Raw genomic sequence first — 24,134 nt, 5'->3', positions numbered from 1 at the left:
GTTTTCTTTTGGTCCTGCAGATGCAAGGTCTTCTGAATCTGAAATGTTCTTCACCTGCGGTGGCGTGACTATCTGTCTCGCATGAAGCAGTATCAAATTGGTGCACAAGTACAGTATGATCTAATTAATGGAGCGATCCATTTGGAAGATCAGTGCAGCCTTTGTGCAATAAAAATGTTTTATCTGTCGGATTCACTTTGTTTACAGCTGCCACTTATGAAAATGCCTTCATTGTCTCAATTGTCAAGCTTTCAACTATTGGATATAAATTTGGGTTTAAAAGAAATGGAGAACCATTGACCTGCTTTAAAGTCAACACGTTCTGAGATTCAATGATCAGAACTATTCAAGCCTTGCGTGGGTCAGAAGCTCAGTTTTGGAAAACAAAAGTAAACCTCATCTTAAATCTCTCGAGACATAATTTCATGCCCAATTTAATTAGTTAAACACCTTTAGAAAGCGCATGTTGATGATCAACATACTTTTGTCTTTTATTAAGTAGTACGACCTGGAGACGCGTATGGACGTGCTGGCAAGAACACGACAGAAAATGTTTCCAAACGAAGCGGAATAAATAGAGAAAAAAAAGGAGAACTCAAACGAAATCACAAAAAGAAAACGGAGAGGTCAAAAGAAAAAAAAACAATTGCAGTTCATACTCGGAAGTTAAGCCGCAGGCGATGAGCACGATGGAGTAACCAAACACGTCCAAATATGAGGAGCCGAGGAGGCGAGGAGTGGAGGTTCACCATCTCAACCACTCTCATCTCCAGCCTCCACAACCGCACGCAGCTGCTGGGGCAACCACGTCCCCCACTTGCTTTACAAAGTGCTACATGCCTAAGACAATATAAACAGAGGATAGGCACAGCATGACAGCAGGGATTCTACTGCATGCCAATACTCCTACTTCACCTTAGCTTCCTTCATCATCACTGGGTTTGGCACTGTGTTTAGGTCTTTCTAGAGAACTACACAAACAACACGAGGTTTCGGAATTGGTCAACACCTAGTTCGTCCATTTGGAAAGCCAGTTTCTACGCTAACCGGAACGATTTCATCCAAAAATCCTCTCGTTCGAAAACAGAAAATATTGGAAGGTGCAAAGAGAGCTGACATAGTAGCAAACTGAATGATAATAGTAGTACTATGTACACAATTGTGCAACCCCAAAGTCCGAAAAATCATACAGCAGGCAATGGAAGAGGCCCTCCTAGCTAGTAGCTACTAGTTGCTCAATTCACAAACACCACACAACTAAGCACAAGTTTAAGCTTAATCCCTATATATAAGCCTATCTCGAGCTCATCTCTTGATACAAACCTAAACAACTGTACACCAATTGTATACTATGCTACCGCAGTACTACGTGCTACGATAGTGTTGGGCCAATAGGAGTATAGGACTATTGGAGGCAACAATAAGACATCATGCTGGGGGTATCGTCGTAGATGTAGCAACAAGTAGCATGGATTCGATCTCACTCGGGTATGCTCTGCAGCGACGGCCGCCACTGCACCTCCTCCCTGTGCCGGAAGTTGGAGCTGGTGCTCGCCACGACCAGCAGCTCCGAGACGACGTCCCGGACCGGCACGCCGTCGCCGCTTCCCTTGCCGCCCTCGACGCGCCGCAGCAGCTCCTCCAGCTGCTTCCTCGTGATCCTGATCTTCACCTCTGTGGCCCCTGCCGCCGGAGCGCTCTCGCCCTTGCGCGCCTCCTCCTCCTCCTTCCTGCCGACCTCCTCCTCCACCCACACGGCGCTCGTCTTGGCATAATGCGTGGCAGCGCCGCCGCCGCCGCCGCAGCGACCGCGACGAGACCTCTCGAGACAGTTCCCCATCTCCTGCCTGATCGCGGAAAGCTCGGCCGCCGGAACGCCGAATCCTCGCTCGCGGAAACTCAGCAGAGGATTTCGTATCGTCTGGGCAAAAAAAGATTGGTGCTTGGAAGACGCGACGGGAATGGCAGATCGTTGCGAGGGCGGCCGCGGTGGCGTAGTTATAGGCGCGGCGGACGGAGAGGGAGGGAGAAGGAAACGGACGACGACGAGGAGGCAGGTGGGTCCGCGCGGCAGGTGCCCGCCCTGGGGACACGTGGATGGCGGCGATCGGGTCGTGGATGACGGGCCGTTGGGCGGGCCGACCACGTCGCCGCGCTGGCGCGCGTCGGGTGTTTGGGCGGGCCGGATCGGGGCTTCGGTGTTGGCGCAAGGTGTGAAACGCGGGAAAAAGGGAGAATCGTGTTTAATTAGCCAAGCAGGGCCCACCGCGCCGTGTAAGCTGTGTAAACGTGGCTCCTGTTGGCGAGTAGTAGTCTCATTTTTACTTTTAAAATTTACTAACTTGTTTTTGGGGTGAGTTTTACAGCAGGTCAACAGCACAGTAGTTTAATCGATGTTCACGTCTTAGGCTTACAAAACCTCAACAAATTTTTTCGTATACTAAAAAAAATGCTTACATACACATGGGCCCAAATGGTTTGAGAATAATGAGTCATCAAAGGTAAGCCAAAATCTTGGCGTGTAACAAACGTACAATCGAGGCTAACAAAGCAAGCTGGCTGTTCAGGTGTCAGTTAAGTTAATTCTAGCAGAATGATTAAAAAAATATGTAGACTAGTTTGTTAAACGCGGTCTCTCTTACAATTTTACGAAAATTTTGGCATCTGACTAAGCAATGAAGCAGTGCCCAAATTTTGACAACACAACTTTCAATATCAAACCAAACACGACCATACCCCAAAATGAAAAACTTAATTTCCCCGTCTAGTTTTATTCTTTATGTCTATCGGTGGATTCTTGCATCAGTTCATGCCTTCCTGGGACCTCCTTTCGGTTTCGGAAGACACAAGTTGCCTTTGCAGGTTAGTTCATCGGACGGTTTGTAGTTTGTAGGTTGTACAGTTGCAGTTGTGATCCCCTCTTACGCCACTTGACTTTCTTATGCTGATTAGGTCTTAGACCAGCTTATGTTATTGATAGTTGGCTTAAAAGAGTACCTCAGCTAGCTAGCTAGTGCAGTACAAACATGACTTGTTGCATGCAGTCTTGAATCTCACATTCTCACCTGATCATACATGTAGAGAGAAGAAATGCTAAGTTCAGTCACTTGAATGTCAGCCCTGCCACACAGTTCCCTCAATATTTCTTCACTCTAGAGTTAATCTAACCACTTGAATGCAGAGCTTTTAGCATCTTCTTGTGTGTGTTTGCCACTGACGAAAATTGAGGGTTTCAGTTGTAGTATATGTCTTGCCCAATACGAAAAAACTGCTGTTGATAATCTGTTCTAGGCTTCTAGCGGTCGAGTTGTCACCATATGAATTGTCTGAATGTCAAGCTGATCATTGGGCTGACACCCAATCATGATGGACCATATCGTAACTGAGAAATGATCAGCAGTTAGCGTACGCTCACTTAGGCTCTGGCTCTGAATAGTACAGACTGTACACCGATACGCGGTACTGAACTGAAGTCCTCGATCACCTCTTTAATCCGAGAGTAATCACGAGGCACGAAGTCCCAACTTCCAATCTAACTCCATCCCAAGCTTCTTCTTTTTTTCCAATCTCCGTTTCCTTTTTCAGATTAAAAACACGGCGCAGGTTGCAGTTCTTAAACAACGATGGGATGGTGCCAATCAGTGCGTGCTAAAATGGTTCAGTTCAGACCTGAGATCTGGATCAGTTTATTAAGATCGACGCTTAGTTGCAACAGATATATGTATCGGATCAAATGTTATGTTCCAACCGCTAAGACCTGCGATCTAGGTCAACAATTTCCTGTTGGTTGGGAATATATGCCGGGTTGGTCCGGCCACCTGATTGATTGGCTTCTTTGGGACCGCGCGCCCCACATCGCCGCCACCGGCCGGGAGTTGGCCGGTCGCGGTCGCGGACGACGGCTGGCTGGCTGGCTTGCTTCCCGTGGAGGCGGAGGCAACCCAACCGAGCTCATTTGACTAGCGGCGCCTTTATTGTTTGACATTGTGATGATTCTACCGATCGAGCGGTTTGTTTCTGCTGCTGAAGTTCAGCTGCTGTTGGGAGGGAGGATGGGGGAGCTGACGCTGATGTGGGAACAGAAACGGAAACTGTGAAGCTATAGCAAGCAACCTCCGTCGTTTATGCAGCTTAACAATGTGTGCACACCCTCTCCACGCAGAGGCTGGTACTTTGTTTCGTGATGAAATGATGCTTCCTTTGGATAACGAAAGCTAGTTTTCTTAGGAAGCTTGGCATAGTATTTAAGTTGATGTGTATGTACTGATTTCCTATTTTATTAACTGGTAACATTGCACGTTCCAAATTATTTTGCTTCTTGTAAGATGACCTAGCGCAGCTTCTATGCATGCAACGAAAAGAATCAGGGCTTCTATGCATCCACTTTATTTGTTGATGAATTCCTTCTTCAATCTTCATTCCACCGTCAGGAAGCCCAGGTCCAAAAATCAAGCACGGTTTGGGTGTTGGGCCTTTGCGGCTTTGCCCAGGAGGAGGAGGTGAAGGAATTATCGGACCTTTGTGCTTTTCAGAGAGAGAATACATGTCAAAACGGACCTTCTAGAAGCTCTCGATGGTGGGCGCGTTTGAACTGGACGAAAGGCCCAACTTGATGGAAGGAAGGCAGAGCTCGCTCACTCATGTGACACGATGCGTTCGGGCCCGGCAATAAATGGTTGGGCCATCCTACGACGATGGGCTTGTCTGGATCGTGGCCCATACATCGGAAGCTAAGCTTAGGGGTGTTTGAGTGCGGAAACAGGCGGACAGTCAAACCATCACACACAGGCGGAACATTCTTTTATATTGCTGGAATAACATTCTAACTAAAGAAAAATTCCATATTTAAAAAAATATTTTTAAAAAAGTTATCCAAGTGTGATCTTGTTTCAAGATTTCATCGCAGGGAACACAGTAGTGCAGTCAGATTTTGATTTTGGATTTATAATTTTAAAAAATATAATTGTAGATACTTTGACTGCTAGTCACGTATGTAACTCCAAATATACCCCGTTTGGTTACCTAATAGGCCCCGTTTGGTTACTGCATCTTTGTTGGCCAGGCTCAGGAGATGCAGTTTTGACTTTTGGTTTCTTGATCAAGCGCTTGAGCTAGGCTCCGGTCATGCAGAGCGAGGGCCGCTAGAAACGCGGGAATCGAGCGTATCTGGCCCGGCCGATGCAACAAAGTGCTCACATGCGCAGATCGACAGGGAATATGCACAGAAAACGAAGTAAAGCGTGGCAACTAAACACGGACTCCGAGGAACCTGCATGCACAGATGCATACAACCAATCAGATGAATGTTGCATGCAACTAGCCTGGCCGTGAAGAACCTGGTTCATTGGTGTAGGCCAGGTTGCTTCGCCGTGGAATCTGTGAGGACCATGAGACTAGGCCTGTATATATAAGCAAGCAGATGGTTATCCTACCCAGAAACCAATAATTAGCGCGCACCGAATCTGAACCCATGCTTACCATAGTTTTGAAGTTGCAAGACACATGCATATACTCCACGGTCCACGCAGTCGCGAAATTGGCATATTCCTCGTCCTCTTCCTCGGAAGCACGTGCGCGCCGTACGTCCGTCTGATCTGATCTGATCAAAGCACGGCGATAAAAGAAGAAAAAAAAAACCCTCGGCCCAGGGCGTCCCCGGTTCAAAAAATCCCAACGTATTCGCGTGTTCCAAGCTAGGTCAAGCAGCGGTATATTCCCAGGACTATGCCACAGTGCAGCCAGTACAGTCCAATCTCTCCTCAGTCCTCACGGGCCTCACCTGACGACTCAGATTTTTTTTGTTGGCCTGTTTTTTTTTTCCCCTCTCACCCGGCCGCATTGGTGTCTGTGCTGCGAGCCTGCAACTGCATGTGGGCAAAAACTTGGCGGCCAAGTCTAGCTAGCGGCTACTAGCGCTGAAGCCTTGAAGCTCCGCACCGGTCCAGTTCCAGGCCTTCTGCATGCCTGCATGCACCCAGTTGCAGCTATAGCGCCCGTGACAAGTTCATTGAACTTGGACCGTCTCGATCGCCAGCCTGTCCTGCATCCGCGAGCAGATTCATCATGGAGCTAATTCAATGATGAGTTCATGTAGTTTCACAAGAAAGCCGTGAGCGCGCCGCGTGCGGGTCGGATGACCAGTGGATCGACCACCTACGCGAACCAACCTTTTTATCGTGTCCCTCTCCTACAGGCTACAGCTGTGGGCTGTGGCCCGTGAGATGTGATCGCCAGTTCGCCACCCACAATACTACAGACCTCCTCCCATTGCCGTTTAAAGCGTTCACAGGCGCCGCCGGCCGGCTCGCAGGAACGCGATAGCCCATCGTGCATGCATTCCCCTGGCCACAGGCCACCACCGTGCACCTCGCGCGAAAAGCAGTCCAGGTGCGTGAACGGCCGGTGTTGGGTAGGTGAGAGCTGATGGCGCAGGACCCGTATCCCCCCTGCCCCTTCCTCTACGGCTCCATGCGTACTCCGTATTTACCACCGCCGCTAATTTCGATCTGACCACGTGGCGGGACTATCCTGAACTAACCCTTGGCTTCCGGATACTATCAGCGGAGGGGGGAGGCTGGGTGGCGTCATCGCCGACGCCAGCGGCCAGCGCACCCACACATTCCGCCGCCGCTAGACGCCCAGATCCCACCCACGTGGGGCGGCTGGCCCACCCGCGCCTGGGGACGTGGCGCGCGGCGAGGCCGGCGCGGCAGCGGGGTCGACCCTGGTGCCTATCCACTCGTGGACCCGGTCCTCGTAGGCTGAAGGGAATCCACGGGCTCCTCCGTTCCTCTGCGGATAACGCCGCGCTCCGGCGCGGCCTTCGACACGATGTCCGCATGCACAGTAGAATATAGAGATAGGAACGGAGCAGGAAGCTTCGCCTGAGAAGAGACCACTGGATCTTGTACCTGTACGACGGCCTGTACTCCTACCTCGTATTCGTCAGCAGTACACCAAGCCGGCGTTGACCTAGCATGATCCCGTCTCGAGCGGAGCTTGAGTATCTTGTGGGAGCAAGCAAACTACCTATCCCAAATACGTACTGCAATTTTTTTATATACATACATGAGGACAAGCAGTGTCCGAGTAATGCACACGCACATCCCGCGGCCCAGTGTGCAACGATGAGGACAAGAACACGACACCATGTACACACATTGACCGCCTGCTCGAACGGGAAAGAGAAACCAAGACCGACGAGCCGAGTACCCGACCCGTAACTACGTCACGGACACGTAAACTGCTGGGGTGACGTGAATCGGTTACGCACTCGCGCGGAGCCCGTCGCGACAAACCAACACCAGCTCGGGCCGCGGGCCCCGCGGTGGCCGGTGGGTCCCGCCTCCCACCGCCCGCGGCCTATAAATCCTCGCCAGGTTGCGCCTGGCGCCAAACCTTAACCAATCCCCCGTCTCCTCGCTCGCTCCCTCTGCCTGGACCTGGAGGTCAGGTCTCGTGCGCGCCCGGCTTTCCTCTCCTCGCCGCCAACCAATCTGACGCCGACGCGTCGCCGTCGCCGTCGCCGTCGCTAGCTGTTTGCCGACGATGGCCAAGGCCCGCAGGCCGCCGTTAGCCGCCGCCGAGCGGTTCCTCGGGTACCCCCGCGGCGGGTCGCCGGGGGCCGTGGCGCCGGCGCCAGCCGGCGACGACCTGCCGGACCTCGCCGAGGCCGACGTCTGGTACTCGGCCGCCGATTCAGGGAGCCCCTGCCCCGCGGCCTCCCGGCCGGTGGAGGCGGAGGGTCGGACGGCGACGGCGGGGGGCGTTGGCGGACGGGCGGCGCGGCGCGGGGTGCAGGGCGGGCTGAGCCGCGCGTTCGGGGACGGGCCCGGGCGGCCGGTGGCGGCGTCGGCGCCCGTCGAGGTGCCCGCGTGGCCGAGCCGCTTCGCCGTGCCGGACCCGGAGCCCGCGCTGCTGTTCGAGATGGAGATGGACGACGGCGGCGCCGACGGGTGGGTGCCGCCGCACGTGTACCTGGCGCGGCGGCAGGCGCGGGCGTCGGTGGTGGAGGGCGCCGGGCGGACGCTCAAGGGCCGGGACATGTCGCGGGTGCGCGACGCCGTCTGGAGCCGGACGGGCTTCGACGGATGACGACGACGACCATCGAAAGCTTGGGTTTTGATTCCCCTTTTCGCCTCTTCTTCACTCGCTCTCAGATTTCTCCTCCTCTCCTTTTTCCTGGACGAAAATTTTGTAACACGCGCGGGTTGCTGCTTGTTTTTGGCCTCCGATCCATCGGCGATTCAGTAGTAGATCAATGGGGATCAAGAGCTAGAGATGAAGCAAGGGATGTGTGGTGTGTAGTAGCACGAGTATATAGCTCAGCAAGTACATTCATCGGTTGAATAATCTGGTTGCTGATTGGGCAGTTGGGTACTCGCTGGCTCCAACCAAACTCGGTTGGAGCCTGATGATTGTTTCCTTTGGGCACTTCCACTAGTTTGTTGTGGCCTCCAAAAGATAAAAAATCGGCCATGTGTTGTGATCCAAATTTGGAATCTTTATATGATGTATTTTTTCCTTCTGATTCTGACGACGCGCTTGATCGAGCTGGATGAACTTCCCCAGTCCTATTTCATATTACGAAATTCACAATACAGACTGGCCATACAGAAAAGAAAAAGGATATGCAAAGTGAAGAATCAAAATCATGAGCTCGAACTGAGCAAACTTCACTGTCAATTCGTGAGGCGTACACGGAAAATCGCGCTCATCTACAGTAGAAGCAGGAGGGGACGCCTCCAGCTCCCATGCCTTTAGCTTGACGGGACGGCGCGCGTGCGTATTTTGTTCTCTACTGCCGCAAGCGGATCACCGTGCATTCAAGCGAAAGAAATCCTTTTCCCCCTCTTCCCATCCTATCTTATTTCAATTCATCCCCCAGATGCTACGAAAGCGCGTTCGCCGCCAGATGACTAGATGAGGGTGGTTTGCTGAAGTAAAATAGTGTTTTATTCGCATTCGAGCATGTGCGCGAGTTCATGTAAATTGTTTATTATTAAACATTTTGGGATGAAGAACTGGTAGGAGAGGAGCTGGGAGGAACATTCCTCTCTGGGAAGGTTCCGGCATGCAAGCTTCCAGGAATATGCGACGGTTCAGAACATTTCAAAGTAGTTTCCAGTCGGGCAGTCAGTAGCTTTATGGAGTAGTGATACATGGTGCTGGAGATAAGATCCGTTCAAAAAAAAAAGAATAAAGAGGGCGGCAGAAAGTAGAGATCATGGAATGCGCCTGAGATCTAAAGAGCTTGCACTGGGTGCTGATTCAACGGCACAGTATCTTGCATCCGCAGCAACAGTACTGGGTGCTCCGTTCTGCAGTGTACCTTCAACTTGGTTTAAGTGTGACCTTCGCCCTTTTGAGGGAAAAAAGAAGGGAAAATCATGTACACTACTCCTACATATGCAGGCTAAACACAGTAATAATCAGTAGCTTGGAGTGGTTTAATCGGAGGGGTATTTTTCAGAGGCGACACGCACGACGACAACCGGAGGTCCGCCGCAGCCTATCCGGGAGGAGGCGTGGCGAGGCATGGCATCGCGCCCCACCACGCGCGGCCCCCGGCCCGGAGCAAACGACAGGCAGGGAGGGAAGGGAGCGAGCCACCAGAGCGAGCGAGCGGGGGACGTCTCGGCGCGGAGGTGGAGCCCCGCCGGCACACATGCTGCTCCGCTCCGCTCCGCACGAGCACGAACAAACCGCTCCGTCGTTGTCACCGCCCCGCCCGTCCCCACGCCGGGGAGATGCCGCCACGGCCACTTGCGCCCCCACCTGCTTTTCGGGGACAAGGACGCGTCCTCCCGCCACCATCACATCGCGCCCCCGCGGTGCCGGTGCGTGCACCTGCGCCCGCTGCGATCCAAGGCCACAACCCTGCCGGAACCGTCGCTAGCTAGCTCGGCGGCCGGCCGGTGCCGCCGCGACGCGTGTTGTACCGCCGCCCGATCTGCGCCGCTCCGCTCCGGCCCCGCCGGGTCCCCCCTCCCCTCGGCCCTCGGAGCGTTGCGGGCGGGTGCTTGGCGGCTTGCTCGATCGCCTCTCCTGTCCAAGCGATCGACAGGGACCGCGCTCTCCGCCACCTCCGTCCGGTCGCCCCTGGCCCGGCGGTACAGCGGGATCGCGCAAAGAACCAAAACCTTGGCGTCTGTAGTGTAGCTAGCGTTGCGCGCAGCAGGCACATAGGTGCCCCGTTTCGGTTTCACCTCTCGTTCGAGGGATGAACAGGGGATTATTCGAACGAGCAGTCCCAGTCATCGGCATTAGTGTAACGGACCTCGCAAAATTAATCTGAATCGATCTCGCTCGTTCTTGGAGTCTTTGGGCTGATTAGTGTCATCAAGGCAACGGGAGAGCATAGAAGGGACGGCAAATAGATACTCCGTCCGTTTCAAATTTGAAATTGTTTTGCCATTTCTAAATGCATAATTATTTCTATATATCCAGATATGCTGTATATCTAGGTGCGAGAAATGCCAAAATAATTTATAATTTGGAATGGAGCTATACTGTATGACTCGGTTGCAGTTTAGGTTTACACCAAACCAGCACAACAGCACAGCCTGGTCATACATACAACTATTTTTGGCAAGTTTGAGCTTTGTTCGCGCCTAAACATAACGGCCTGAAATTTTGTCCTGAAATATAAACATTTCTAGGTATCCTATCAAGAGCTGGCCGAGTGCTCCAACAAGGGGTACAAAATAATTTTCCATCCTCACTTTAATTTCTCCGAAAATTCTCAGAAATGCCTACAGTTAAGACGGACGCACTTGAATAATTTTTACCGGGAAGTATACAAGTGTACATACGTACAGAGCACATGAGTACTAGTACTAGCAAAGCAACATTTCCTTGTCTCGTTTGGAAAGAAGCAGCCACGAATTTTCCACGGGAGTTCCCGGCCCGCGCCACGGCCAAAGGTAGCCTGACTGGCCCGAGAGAGACGTCCGAGTCCCATGGCCGCGGGGGGCAGCGGAGAGGGACACACCGTACCCGCCCGGCCCCGTGCCGTGCTCATGCATGCACCTGCAGCTACCCCCTTCGCCTGTCATGACCTCACCGGCCGGCCGCTCCCCAACGGCGCGCGCACGCGTGGATTTGTCCCCCCGCCCCCGCGCGGCGGCCCGGACGCCGACGAATTCTTCCCTCCGGCGGCCGGCCGGGCTCGTGACACCACCAAGGCACCAACGCCGCCGTTCAGCGCGGCTTGCTTAGCTACCTGCCCGGGCGCCGCCGTATGCGAACCCATCACGGGCGTTTTGTGTTCGTACGGTGTTTAGTATTTGTGTGTGCCCGTGACATGTGTGAGCGGCGGCTAGATTTTTTTTTGTTTTGTCGATGGCTAAAGAAGACGAGATGATGATGTGGTGTTGTTGATGGTGACAGTGCGGCGAAAGCCTTTCTTTTTTTCCTCGATCGAGTAGGTGTGTTCTATGATGGTGCGTCGTGCACGGTGGTGGCGGCCGCCCATAGCTTCGCTTTACGTGGAGCTGGAAAGGTTGCTGGCGTCTGGGTCAAATATTGTATAGTAAAGATAAATGTTGTGTAGTAGTAGCGCTCGTGCGTATATCGGTGAGGTGAATTGAGAGGAAATAACTGTCATTGTCAGCAGGGGCATACATGAAAGATTAAAAGTGTTCCGCCAAACCAACGTAATTGCACTTCAGCTCGGATGTGGCGTCTAGCGAAATTGCATAAATTAAACAAGTCCCTTGTACATGTTTATTCTTCACTTAAATCCTCGTATCTTTTCGTGCTCGTGTATATTCGAGATAAAAAATGACAAATATTGAATCCAACAAATAAATTCCGAATTTCCAAGTTCTATCCTTATTAGTTACTCCTAGCTAGATTGCAGGCCGAGAGTGTTCATCAAGCCTTTGTATCATCCTAAGGATCTTAGAATTAATATTACTTTCTTTGCTAAAAATTAGTTAAATTGCATAGTATTGGTCCCATTAGGCACTAGCTTAATCAATCAATAAGATGCTGGCTAATGATCTCATGATGTCCCACCGGGCATATCTATAGATGGAACATTCCGGGTTGCGACGCTAGCTAGTGTTATTATGATACGCCTCCTCGTAGGCGCGGCTGAAACTTGATGCCCATAGGGGAGGCACAATGATAGTCATCTCCTCTAGGTTGGACTGCCACTAACGAGAGTGTCCAAATCACCTTTGTTTCTCGGCTAAACCCAGGAGCTAGCCCGGAATATTCACTGGTACATAGCATATCGTACATGCCTTTCCATGCATGCGCGATATGGATGTTTATTACCACTTGGCTTTTGCAGCGTCTTAATTCTCTAATGGGATCGGATTATGGTTGTTGTTGTCTACCACGTTTGCTCTCTTTTTTTTTTTCTTTCTTTCTTTCTTTCTTTTTGTTTATGAATCATGGATCTAGCTATGGTTTCGTGTTCTTCGCCTAGTCAAGGTGCCTGTCCTTCTTTTAGGAGTAAAAGGTGTTCCACTGCTCACTTTCTTGACAACGCAGGACAAATAATATTTTCGCTGGTCACTGGTACAGTACTACTATACATATTAGCAATCAAGGAAAGGTAGTATGGCGTGGATGATGCTATTTACTCAGCTTTATATTTTTTTTTTCGAAAGATTACTCAGCTTTATTTTCTAGCGGCTTTTGTTGCGCCCCCACGATTCCTTGGGTTCATGAATCATGGATGGCCTTATTCGGTAGGGTTTGATATTCTTCACCTAGTCAACATGGTGCTTGTCGTTGTTTTAGCGGTAAGTTGTGTCTCTCTAGTCTCTACTCATCACCTACAGTTTGTGCCTGAGCTCGCTCTCAAAGTTGATGCTTCTATCCCATGTGTAAAGGGCCGGCGATCTCACCGGATCTGCAAAGCAGGATATATGTTGGTATCCATCTGGATCCCAGCTTTTGGATAGAAACAGGTCTGCTTCACTTTGCCCAAGCAACATAGTGCTCATGCTTTACATGCTACAGGTAGAGGTATCTTCTTCATTCTCCTTTTCTGATAGTTTCTTGACGAGAGATATATGCTGCGCATGCATAACTATGTATTCACTTTTATTTGTGAATGAAAGAGAGTGTATGCACATGCTATTCTGCCGTAGCTGAGTACAGGGTCAACAGGAATGACAAAAGGGGCTGCTGAAACCGAGAGCATAAAAAAAAAGGTCAATTGTTAATCTGCGATGGATCAAAAGGATTAACATGGATGATGACGCCAAGCTGCTTTTCTTTTAAGAACGTACTACTACATATGCTGATCTGGGCACATGGTTTCCCAAGAAAAGATCTACTTGCAAATAGAATTAACAGCCTCTTCATGACGTCATCACAACCAAAAAGGTCCGCTTCTACATATCCACATGACCACATTGTCACATGCATATACTGCATCTTTAATTACTCTGCCTTTCTTATTGGTTGGGGGAAAGTCTACCTATCATAAACAAAAAGGACAAGCATACAGATCACAGCCACACCGGTAAAGAGATGGGAGAATACTAGTTATTACAAACACTTACTTTAGTATATGATTTTTTTACTCACTTGTAGTGATTACTCCCTTGATTCATGAACGTACAACGACAGGACACGGAACCTACATACCATCTCTAAATTTGATGCAAAAGCCACGACTTCTTGTATGAAAATGACAGTGAACTTTTTTTTACAGTGATCACATAATATAATGGAAATATTTTATCCAGTGATATACTACTATACATGGCGGACCCAAACATTTCTTTCTTAAACAAATTATTATCAAAGCTAGAGACTTTCCCGAGAGAATAGTGGTAGATGTCAATACGATGTGGGCATTACAATATTACCATTGCACCTATGAAAATGTCACTGTTTTGTGCCTGCGCACAGCAGCCGTGTCCTTGTTGCACTTACAGCTAGGAAGCTTCGAACCGCCTTCCCATCGTTGGTCACGTGTGCATAGACTAGTACTAGGACGATTCAAGCTGGCAAAAGCAAAGAGCTTTAAGTACAATCATCTGCTTATAATAAAAGTTTAGCCGACATGCAAGCTCATTTAGCGTCGGTCGTAGCCTTTAGATTTTTTTTCTTGGCGTATCGTGGCTTTGCGTATGAACAGGAAGCGGTCATAAATTGACCTGGTTTGGTGGCCGCAAATCATCACCGTAAATCTTCTTTTCGGAAACGCACAGGCTGTCAGGCTCGATCGCGACATGCAAGGTCCAGCCCGGCCCAACTAACGGGGAAATACAGCACGGGCTGCAAATTCGTGTTTTGGTTAAAGAAAGACTGGAAAGGGGGGGGGGGGGGAATCTCGGCCCAACCCAACTCATGTTACAAACGTTCCGTTTTATCCTCATCGTGCAAGAAAAACCTCTTCGCACCTTACCACTTTATGGATGCAGCCTTTTCCTTTGCATCTTCCAGTTTCCATCTGGAACAGCGAAATTGGTGAATAAATGCAATTCCACATAAAAGATTCTGCCTCACTATCAAAGAGAGTATTCGAGGAGACCAATCAGAGAGCCAGTTTTCTTCACAGAGGAAGAAGATGATGCCTTTGGTAACTGTCTGGTCACATGGATCCTTATTAGAAACACAATTACCATCATGAGTTCATGATCATTTCATAAACAACCAGGTAAGAACTTGGAAGAGGATGCAAGTAATCAAGACATACCCACTGAGTCTGTGACATTGAAATAGAATCAGGGCTCAAATGATCATCATCCGTATGAGTATATATTTTACCAGCACTCTTTTTCTTCCACTGAAAATCATAAGTCATAAGCGAAGATTAAAGAAATACATTTAATGTGCTTTGTAAGAGGTTCATAACTCAGTCATATCCCTTCGCAAAAAAGAAAACACCCAGTCATATCCATGTCCTTAGGAGCGGACCATACACTGCCCCACTCTCTTTTCACATTAGTCATGACCACAAATTTTTTCGCAGGAAGGTGATCATAGTGAGAGGCAACGCACAACCAGAGGAAAAGTGTATTTCATCAACACACCAAGAGAAAAAGGTATATAACTGTCAAATAAGGAATACCTCATGCTAAATTGTGGGCACACGTACAACTTTTCATTTATAAAATATCATTATTGACATGAACCTTGGAAAATGTCGAATAAGTTGTAGCTGCAAGCATTTATTTGATACTAACTGAACAGAGAAGTACAAGAACATAATCTAGGAAATATGAAGCAATGGTCACACTAAACATGTGGAGATAAATTTAAGTGTCTTAAAGTTGCCAGTCACAATTCTCCACTCCAGCAGTCGCAGACTCACAATTTCACCATCGCATTTGGTTGAAGAACAACACGCTGAAAAGCATTCAAGAACACACTTCAGAAAATGAACTAACAAAGAAATTGACGGTAGACAGATTACTTCACAGCGTACGCATCAGGAAAATTACCTTAATCTGTGTCCGGTTGTATGTGTACGTAACATGGATGAGCTCATCCACAGTTTGGATCACTGCAGGATATGAAAATTCCATACCATGGGTATCCTCCAATGTCATTACTTCATCCCATGAATCACCATCGTTCGAGGAGATTGCAATTTTGAGCGTTCCTCTGGAGAAGGTGTTGTAGGCAAGCAGCACTCTTCCATCCTTCATCTTAACTCCATCAATACCTTCAGGTGTGAAGTCCAGATGTGAAAAGTGAGAGCTAGCAAAACTGATAAGCATGCCTTAGAACTTTCTGAAACATCAAAGGCTACTGAATCATGCACAGAACTCAATAGGCTCACCAGAATTTGGGTTTGGAAGCTCAGTCTCATGAACATAACTCCATGTCACACCTTCGTCAACAGAATCAGCTATACAGACACGGCCAATCGTTTCAAATGATCGCAGCAACACTCGAATAGTGCCATTGGCAGTCTGGTAGGGAACGGGCTGAATCACCCCAAGTGGTTCACTTTCTATACATATAGGGCCATACTTTCGCCATGTCCGGCCAGCATCTTCTGTAACCTTTTCTGATAAAAGGTTGTTAGAACTACGGGATGCACCATGCTAATGTCAACTTGCATTAATTTTTCAAAAATACTTCTGCAAATGACTACCTCGAGCCATGCACCCCAAGAGTTCCAGCTTTCAACTGATGATCCACATAGTAGGCGACCATCTTCAAGCAAGTAAGGCTGCATTGGAGATATTTTGATTGATCACTTTGTGTCTTTGTGCATAAAACATATCATCTAAACAGTGGGGACAGCAAAATACTTATTCTACTCTCAGTGTTAACTGGTTTTTGTATGAGGAAACTCCTGTGCTAAGATGTGAGTCAAAGAAAAAGATCACATATCTAGCCATGCCTTGTTCTTAATAGGTCCAAGGATACCAGGTGGTAGCTGCTCTCTCTGTGACCAGGTTATACCACCATCCAACGACCTTTTCATGGCACCACTCCACCTGAACAAGTTATGTTCAGCATCAGATCATTACACTCCTTCAAATCAGAGATAATACGCCAATATTCATAAATAAAGGTCTTACTTCTGGACTTCTTGACCAATCTTGTAGAAGAGAAGCAGCTCACGGGAGGGAAGCTGAAACAAAACGGGATTCCACATGGGCACCCCATCCTGTTCATCAGCTACCACTGGAGGATGCCAGCAACCATCCTACAAATGCAATGTTTCTAGTAACAACTGATCTTGTAGGTACAAAGAAAAAGGAAGTATATTGGATGGGCTGAACCCACACTATATCTCTGCAACCAGATTTTGACATCTGGAGCGCCTTCCCTGGATCCACCAAAATATGCTACCAAAAAATTGTCTTCCTCAATCTGGAAAGTCAAAATTAACATGTGAATATTCCAAATTCTTTTTCAAAATGCTGTAGCATCTGAATGCCACATACCTGTACAATAGTAGAAGCATGGCAACTGTTGAAAAGGCCACCTGAAGCAGGAAGTATGAATTCTTCCTTCACAATGCTCCACCCGGACGTCACATTTGTAGTCATGTTGATAATGTTTTGCGTGTTTCCTTCCAGATTTGACCAACTTTTACCTTGTTGTCATTAGGTTAGTGATAAGTCCAAGGATGAATCACCAAGCCTATTAAGCAGCATAAACAAGGAAAGTCTAGTTTCTGAAGCTGTTAAAAGGCAAACTGCAACTCACTCCTCAATAAGTTCTGAATTGGCACCAATCTCATTCAATGACCTAGCAGAAGTTGAAAGCTTACGCGGTGAGACAGAAATAAAGACGAACACAGAAAATAGCAGGATGCAATGTATGGCGTTCCATACGAATTATAACCTCATCCAAGCGAGTTCCTACAAGGCTGCAACAGGGTATCGTTAAAGATAGGTAAGCATATAGCTAAAGTACACACAAATCTGCAAAATGGGTTACAAAGTGTGCAAGACAATAATTACAAAGCAAGTCAGCCCTTTTCTTTTGAAATTAGCAAGCCAGCCTTTACAATACCGAGTACAACGTATCCACTAGCCAAATATTCAGAGTTGCTTCAAGGAACAGAAGATGGCAGGCTGCCAGAATTTTCTTTTCTTAGAATTTCAGATAAAACCTACAAAAGACCTCGCAGCAGAAAAAAAGGCTATATCTGGATAGCAACTTCCCATCACACTAAAAACATTTAATTTCTAGGAAGAGAACAAACATTTTGATGCTCATATAATCACACTTCTGAGTCAGTCCATCTACGCCAAGAATATCCTTATGACCACAAGAATATGAAGAGCAATTGAAGAATTCTGTCAAAGGTAGGCAGGGCGGCAGAACTACGGGTAAACCGACCAATATCCCGAGAATTAAGCACACCCATTTCCATTTGGCCATATAGGCCCACATCAGACAGACCAACGGAAATCGGCGGGAGAGGGATCACCGGTTCACCATTCACCAGAGGAATCGGCGGCGTTCCGCTGCGGCTGGCTCGGGCTGGCGGCCTTGCAGCGACTGGCAGCGAGGCGCTCGCTGGCTCCGAGGCTGCGCCGCTGCGGGCTGGGGCGGCGGCGTTGACGGACACGGGCGGGGCAGGATGCGGCGGCAGCTACGCTGTGGTTGTTCGTAGTCGTAAGACGTAACTGCGGGTCAGCGGCAGGGGCAGAAATGACGACGGTGGAGACGAGAGAGTGTGGGAGGAGAAGGTGGAGCGTCGGTGGCAGAGAGTAACGGCAACAGAGAAAAAAGGAACAGAGAAAAAATATGAATTAAATTTCGAAATATTCGGTTCCAAGAGAATTCTACGAACTCTTAGGTGCGCTCGTTTCCTGGGGTAAAGTTTAGAGGGGTCACATCAAAGAGAATCTTGTCATTTAAAAGTATTAAATAAAGTCTAATTATAAAACTAATTGCAGAACCTCAGTGCTAATTCGCGAGACGAATCTAATGAGGTATATTAGTCCATAATTAGCGGATGATTACTGTAGCACCACTGTGACAAATTATGGGTTAATTAAGCTCATTAAATTTGTCTCGCGAATTAGCACCCAGCTGTGCAAAAAGTTTTATAAATAGATTTTATTTAATACTTCTAAATAGCAAGATTCTTTTTGATGTGACGGGTCTAAAGTTTAGAGGGTAGGAAACGAACATACCCTTAGTTTAAGATTGACGAACTTGTTTTCTTTTTTAAAAAAAGAATTTCTACCAGCAGTAGCAGATTCAAGCTTCTACCCTCGAAATTCTAATGCCTAGTCGCAGGTACTAAGCCGAGGTAACTGCAGCCTGACAGCCTCACGGTTTAAGAATGAAACAAATACGCTAGATCAGGTGGAGCAATCCGAAATTCAAAATTACATTTGGCATAGATCTCATTGACTTCTTTAAATCTGTAGATGAGCCCTGGAGGTAGGTGTTGGAGTGTATTGTGCCCATGGGGCATTGTGGCCCATTGGGCCCATGTGTATTACAATACCTATACCCTGTTAGGGTTTGGATTGAATAGAATTTATCTCTCTTCTATATGGTATCAGGTTAGCTTCTCCCTCTCTCCTTCTGCCCGCCGCCGCTGCCGCCGGCCACCATGGCCGGCCGCCGGCCGCCGGCCCTCTCCTCCTTCCCTCCCCTCTCCTCTTCCTCTCCCTCCTCTGCTCCCGCTCCGGCCACTGCGGGCGCCTGGGCCGCCGGCGCCGGGCTGCCGCCGCCCGGTTTCCCAGCCGCCGCGCCGGTCCTCGCGGGGGGGCCGGCCGCGGGCGCCGCCGCGGGGGGGCCGACCGCGGGCGCCGCCGCTCCCCTGCTCCAGGACGCGGGGGGGCCGGCCGCGGGCGCCGCCGCGGGGGGACCGACCGCGGGCACCGCCGCCGCTTCTCCTCTGCTCCAGGGGCTGCCGGGGCTGCCGCCGGGTGCCGCGGCGGGCGCCGCCGTGGGCGCCGCTGTGGGCGCCGGAGCTCCTCTGCTCCAGGCTGCTGGCGCCCTGGGCCCCCTGCAGCCCGCCACCACTGCTGCCGCAGCTACTGCGCTCGCCGCCGTCGATCCGGCCGCCCTGCGGGCCGCTGCACAGCTGCTGCAGGCCGCGGGCGCTGATCCGGTCGCCCTGCGGGCCGCTGTGCGGCTGCTGCCGGCCGTGGGCGCTGCGGGCACGCAGCCCGTCATCGATGCCGCGCCTAGTGCCGCTCAGTCTGGCCTCGGGATGGCGCCCGAGGATGCACCGTTCTCCGGCGCTTTCCGAGGACAGCAGGCCGACGCCGCTCGCGCCGCGGCCCTCCTCACCGCCAAGTCGGAGGCTTCAGCCGCCCAGGAGCGGGTCCGTGTGGCTGCCCTCGCCTGGGAGCGCGAGCGCGCCACGGCCGACGCCCTCGCTCTCCGGGTCGTCGAGGAGGAGCGCTACCTCCGCATCTCCTCCGGCCAGCCTGTTGACCCTGAGCCCGGCACCTCCTCCTCCTTTCGGGCCCCGCCCGCTGGATCTGGAGCCTGGTACGATCCGACCGACCCCTCGGTCGCCCAGCTCCACCTCCAGGCTGCTGGTGTCCAGAACATCAGGGCCCTGGTCTCCGTCCTCCTCGACCCCGTGTCCTCCTCCTACAGCCGCTGGCGGGACCAGGTCCTCCTCACCCTCCGCCGCTACGCTCTCGACGACCACGTCCTCGTCGACTCGCCGATCGAGGCGCGGGACGTGACGTGGCTGCGTCTCGACAGTGTCGCCATGTCCTGGATCTTCGGGACCATCTCCCTAGATCTTCAGGACCTCGTTAGGACCCACGGCGGCACTGCGCGACAGGCTTGGGTGGCGCTCGAGGGGCAGTTCCTCGGCAACGCCGAGTACCGCGCCCTCCAGCTCGATGCCACCTTCCGCACTTTCGTCCAGGGGGACCTCTCCGTCGGTGAGTACTGCCGGCGGATGAAGAGCATGGCTGATGCTCTTCACGACCTCGGGGATCCGGTGTCCGATCGGGTCTTGGTGCTCAATGTCCTACGGGGCCTGAGCAGCACCTACGACCACCTGAAGTGCTGGATCACCCGCCAGAGGCCCTTTCCCACCTTCCTGCAGGTCCGGGACGACCTTGCTCTTGAGGAGCTCACCAGGGGTCTTGCGCCCGGATCCTCCTCACCCTCCGCCGCGCTTGTTACCGCTCCACCGTCCTCCTCCGCTGCTCCTGCCACCTCCCTCCTTGGGGCTGCTCCCGCCGGGCAGACCGGAGGAGGGGGGGGCCGTGGACGTCGCCGGCGACGGGGTGGTGGTGGTGGCACTGGTGGCCCTGCTCCTGGGGATACCGGTACCGGTGGGGGCCGTCGGAGCGCGTCGACCTCGGCTCCTGCTCCTGCCCCTGCCCCTGGAGGTACGCCCTGGCCATCCTTCAGCAACCCGTGGTCAGGGCGCATCTCGATGTGGCCGCTCCAGGGTCAGGTGGGGGGCCTTCGTCCTCAGCTCCAGCCGGCGGCCCTGTTCACTGGTGCTACTCCTTTTTTCGCGCCGTCCTGGACCCCGCCCGCTCAGCCTAGCCAGCAGCCGACCTGGCCGGGGGGGTGGGACCAGGCCGCTCTGGCGCAGTCCTTTAGCACCATGGGACTGACACCGCCGGTCAGCACCGAGTGGATCGCCGACTCGGGTGCCTCGTTCCACACCACTCCTGATGCCGGTATCCTCTCTTCTGTCCGACCCCCACACCCCTCTTGTCCTTCTTCTATCATGGTTGGTGATGGGTCTTGCCTTCCTGTCACCGCCGTGGGTTCTGCTCCTCGTCTTCCTAATGTTCTTGTTGCTCCTCGAATGGTTCACAACCTTCTTTCCATTCGCCAGTTTACTGCTGACAACTCTTGTTCTATCGAATTTGACTCCTCTGGCCTTACTGTGAAGGACTTGGCTTCCCGGCGTCCTCTTCTCCGATGTGACAGCCCGGGGCCCCTTTACACCCTTCGGCTTCCTGCTTTTCGGCTTCCTGCTTCCGCTGCCTCGCCTTCGGCTTCTTCGTCTGCTGCCTTTGCCGTGACACCTTCTTCCACCACCTGGCACCGCCGGCTTGGTCACCCCGGCCGCGACGTTTTGGCTCAGCTCAGCCGTAGTACCGATGCTCCTTGTACTAAGGCCCCTGCTGAGCACCTCTGTCATGCGTGCCAGTTAGGTCGTCATGTGAGACTTCCGTTTTCTTCTTCTTCTTCGCATGCTGCGCATGCTTTTGATCTAATTCACTGTGACCTGTGGACATCTCCTGTACTCAGCATGTCTGGTTATAAATATTATCTGGTCATTGTTGATGATTTTTCTCATTACTCTTGGACTTTTCCTTTGCGCACCAAGTCTGAGACCTTCCCCACCCTCCTCCACTTCTTTGCCTGGGTGTCCACTCAGTTCGGCCTCACAGTTAAGGCCGTCCAGTGTGACAATGGGCGAGAGTTCGATAACTCCACCTTCCGGTCCTTCTTCCTGTCTCGGGGTGTTCAGCTACATATGTCTTGTCCGTATACCTCTCCTCAGAACGGCAAGGCTGAGCGGATGATTCGCACGACGAACGACGTCGTGCGCACCCTCCTGATTCAGGCCTCTCTGCCCCCGCGCTTCTGGGCTGAGAGCCTCCACACCGCCACCTACCTGCTTAACCGTCTTCCGTCCACTGCTTCTCCCGCTGCCACTCCACACCACGCTCTCTTCGGTACCCCTCCTCGCTACGACCACCTTCGGGTCTTCGGGTGTGCGTGTTACCCTAACACCTCCGCCACCGCTTCTCACAAGCTGGCGCCCCGATCGACTCGTTGTGTGTTCCTCGGGTACTCCCCTGACCACAAGGGGTACCGATGCCTTGACCTCACCTCTCGCCGCGTTCTGATCTCCCGACACGTCGTCTTTGACGAGTCGGATTTCCCCTACTCTACCTCCTCTACACCTTCTCCTGACCCCGAGCTGGAAACTCTGTTTCCGACTGACCCGGTGGTTCAGCCACCGTTCCCTGTCTGTCCTTTTCCTGCAGGTTTCCCTGGCACGCCGGCACCGTCTCCGGTGATCCCTGCTGCGTTGCGCGCGGCCCCGGTGCCCGCGGTCGCACCACGCGCGGTTCCCGGACCTCCGGTCGTGCCGCGCGCGGCCCCAGTGCCTTCACGTACACCTGCGCGGTACGCCCAGCCGGTGCAGGTGTACCGGCGTCGCTTGGCGCCGACCCCGACACTACCGCAGTACACTGAGCCGGTGCAGGTGTACCGACGTCGTTCGGCGCCGACCCTGGCGCCGCCTCCTGCTCCGGAGGCTCCTGCGACGCCGACGCCGGCGCCGTCGCCGCTGCCGCCTCCTCCGGCTCCCTCTCGTGCCGAGCTGGAGGTATACCACCTGCCAGTCATCCATCGGGATCCTCGGCATATCCATCCCATGGTGACTCGGCGGATGGCCTCTCAGGCCGCGACTCTCTCCGCCGCCGAGGGAGAGCCGCGCGTCTCTCCTGTTCCCTCCTCTGTCCGCGACGCCTTGGCGGATCCTCACTGGCGTCGCGCGATGGAAGAGGAGTATGCGGCTCTTCTTGCCAACCAGACGTGGGACCTCGTGCCGTGTCCGTCTGGTTGCAATGTGGTGACTGGCAAGTGGATCTGGACGCATAAGCGTCGGGCTGATGGCACACTGGAGCGCTACAAAGCTCGCTGGGTTCTCCGGGGGTTCACACAGCGGCCTGGTGTGGACTATGATGAGACCTTCAGCCCTGTCGTGAAGCCTGCTACGGTGCGCACTGTCCTGTCGCTTGCGCTCTCGCGCTCTTGGCCTGTGCACCAACTGGACGTGAAGAATGCGTTTCTTCACGGCACTCTGTTCGAGACTGTCTACTGCTCTCAGCCAGCGGGATTTGTGGATTCGAGCCGTCCGGAGATGGTCTGCCGGCTCAACAAATCTCTCTACGGGCTGAAGCAGGCTCCTCGGGCTTGGTACTCTCGGTTCGCCACGTTCTTGCTGATATTGGGGTTCACCGAGGCCAAGTCTGACACGTCTCTCTTCGTCTACCGCCGAGGGGATGAGACCTCTTATCTGCTGCTCTACGTTGATGACATTGTGCTCACAGCCTCGAGTCAGCAGTTGCTTCAGAGTGTCATCTTCTCTCTGCGGCAGGAGTTTGCTATGAAGGATCTCGGTCAGCTCCACCACTTCTTGGGCGTCACTGTTGAGCCTTGCCCGTCTGGTCTTCTCATGCACCAGCGGCAGTACGCACTCGATATCTTGGAGCGGGCTGGGATGACTGATTGCAAGCCCTGCTCCACTCCTGTCGACACTCAGGCGAAGCTGTCCGCCGATTTGGGTGATCCGGTGGCTGATCCTACTGCCTACCGGAGTCTGGCTGGTGCTTTGCAGTACCTCACCTTCACCAGGCCGGATCTCACCTACGCTGTCCAGCAGGTCTGTCTCCATATGCATGATCCCCGGGAGTCACACCTTGCTGCGCTGAAGCGTCTCCTCCGCTACGTCCGTGGCACTGTGGACCTCGGCCTGGTACTTCACCGCTTGTCTTCTGCTGAGCTGGTGGTCTACACCGACGCTGACTGGGCTGGCTGCCCGGACACCCGTCGATCCACTTCCGGCTACGCCGTCTTCCTAGGCGGCAACCTGGTCTCCTGGTCGTCCAAGCGGCAGCCGGTTGTCTCTCGCTCCAGTGCCGAGGCGGAGTACCGGGCTGTCGCTAACGGCGTTGCGGAGGCGTCCTGGCTTCGACAGCTCTTGGCAGAGCTCCACAGCCCGC

The 24,134-nt window shown here is 52.1% G+C and overlaps 3 protein-coding genes across 9 annotated transcripts; 1 reads left to right on the top strand and 2 right to left on the bottom strand.

Moving 5' to 3' along the window:
• Positions 1 to 1,118: 1,118 nt before the first annotated feature.
• LOC112882726 lies at positions 1,119 to 1,952 on the bottom strand. Its single transcript, XM_025947852.1, has one exon. It carries the CDS (start codon positions 1,838 to 1,840, stop codon positions 1,481 to 1,483), a length of 360 nt encoding a protein of 119 aa, XP_025803637.1. The 5' UTR covers positions 1,841 to 1,952; the 3' UTR covers positions 1,119 to 1,480.
• A 5,435-nt stretch (positions 1,953 to 7,387) lies between these two features.
• LOC112879502 lies at positions 7,388 to 8,494 on the top strand. Its single transcript, XM_025943768.1, has one exon. The coding sequence runs from the start codon at positions 7,549 to 7,551 to the stop codon at positions 8,092 to 8,094; it is 546 nt and encodes a 181-aa protein (XP_025799553.1). The 5' UTR covers positions 7,388 to 7,548; the 3' UTR covers positions 8,095 to 8,494.
• Positions 8,495 to 15,050: 6,556 nt separating this feature from the next.
• LOC112879580 lies at positions 15,051 to 18,147 on the bottom strand. Of its 7 annotated transcripts, XM_025943862.1 has the most exons (11): positions 17,873 to 18,147; positions 17,281 to 17,305; positions 17,143 to 17,184; positions 16,878 to 17,029; positions 16,717 to 16,803; positions 16,509 to 16,636; positions 16,328 to 16,424; positions 16,076 to 16,153; positions 15,758 to 15,983; positions 15,417 to 15,640; positions 15,051 to 15,321 (listed from the first exon to the last, which is right to left on the bottom strand). In XM_025943862.1, the coding sequence occupies exons 3-11, from the start codon at positions 17,174 to 17,176 to the stop codon at positions 15,283 to 15,285; spliced, it is 1,065 nt and encodes a 354-aa protein (XP_025799647.1). In that variant the 5' UTR covers positions 17,177 to 17,184; positions 17,281 to 17,305; positions 17,873 to 18,147; the 3' UTR covers positions 15,051 to 15,282. The 7 variants fall into 7 exon arrangements, with proteins under 7 accessions (XP_025799647.1, XP_025799646.1, XP_025799648.1 ...); XM_025943861.1 differs by lacking the exon at positions 17,281 to 17,305; XM_025943863.1 differs by lacking the exon at positions 17,281 to 17,305 and having other exon boundaries at positions 17,881 to 18,147.
• Between the last annotated feature and the right edge of the window lie 5,987 nt (positions 18,148 to 24,134).

The sequence above is a fragment of the Panicum hallii genome, chromosome 2 (assembly GCF_002211085.1).
Source record: "Panicum hallii strain FIL2 chromosome 2, PHallii_v3.1, whole genome shotgun sequence".
Taxonomy (NCBI): Eukaryota; Viridiplantae; Streptophyta; class Magnoliopsida; order Poales; family Poaceae; genus Panicum; species Panicum hallii.
This window is presented reverse-complemented; position numbering and strand designations above follow the sequence as displayed.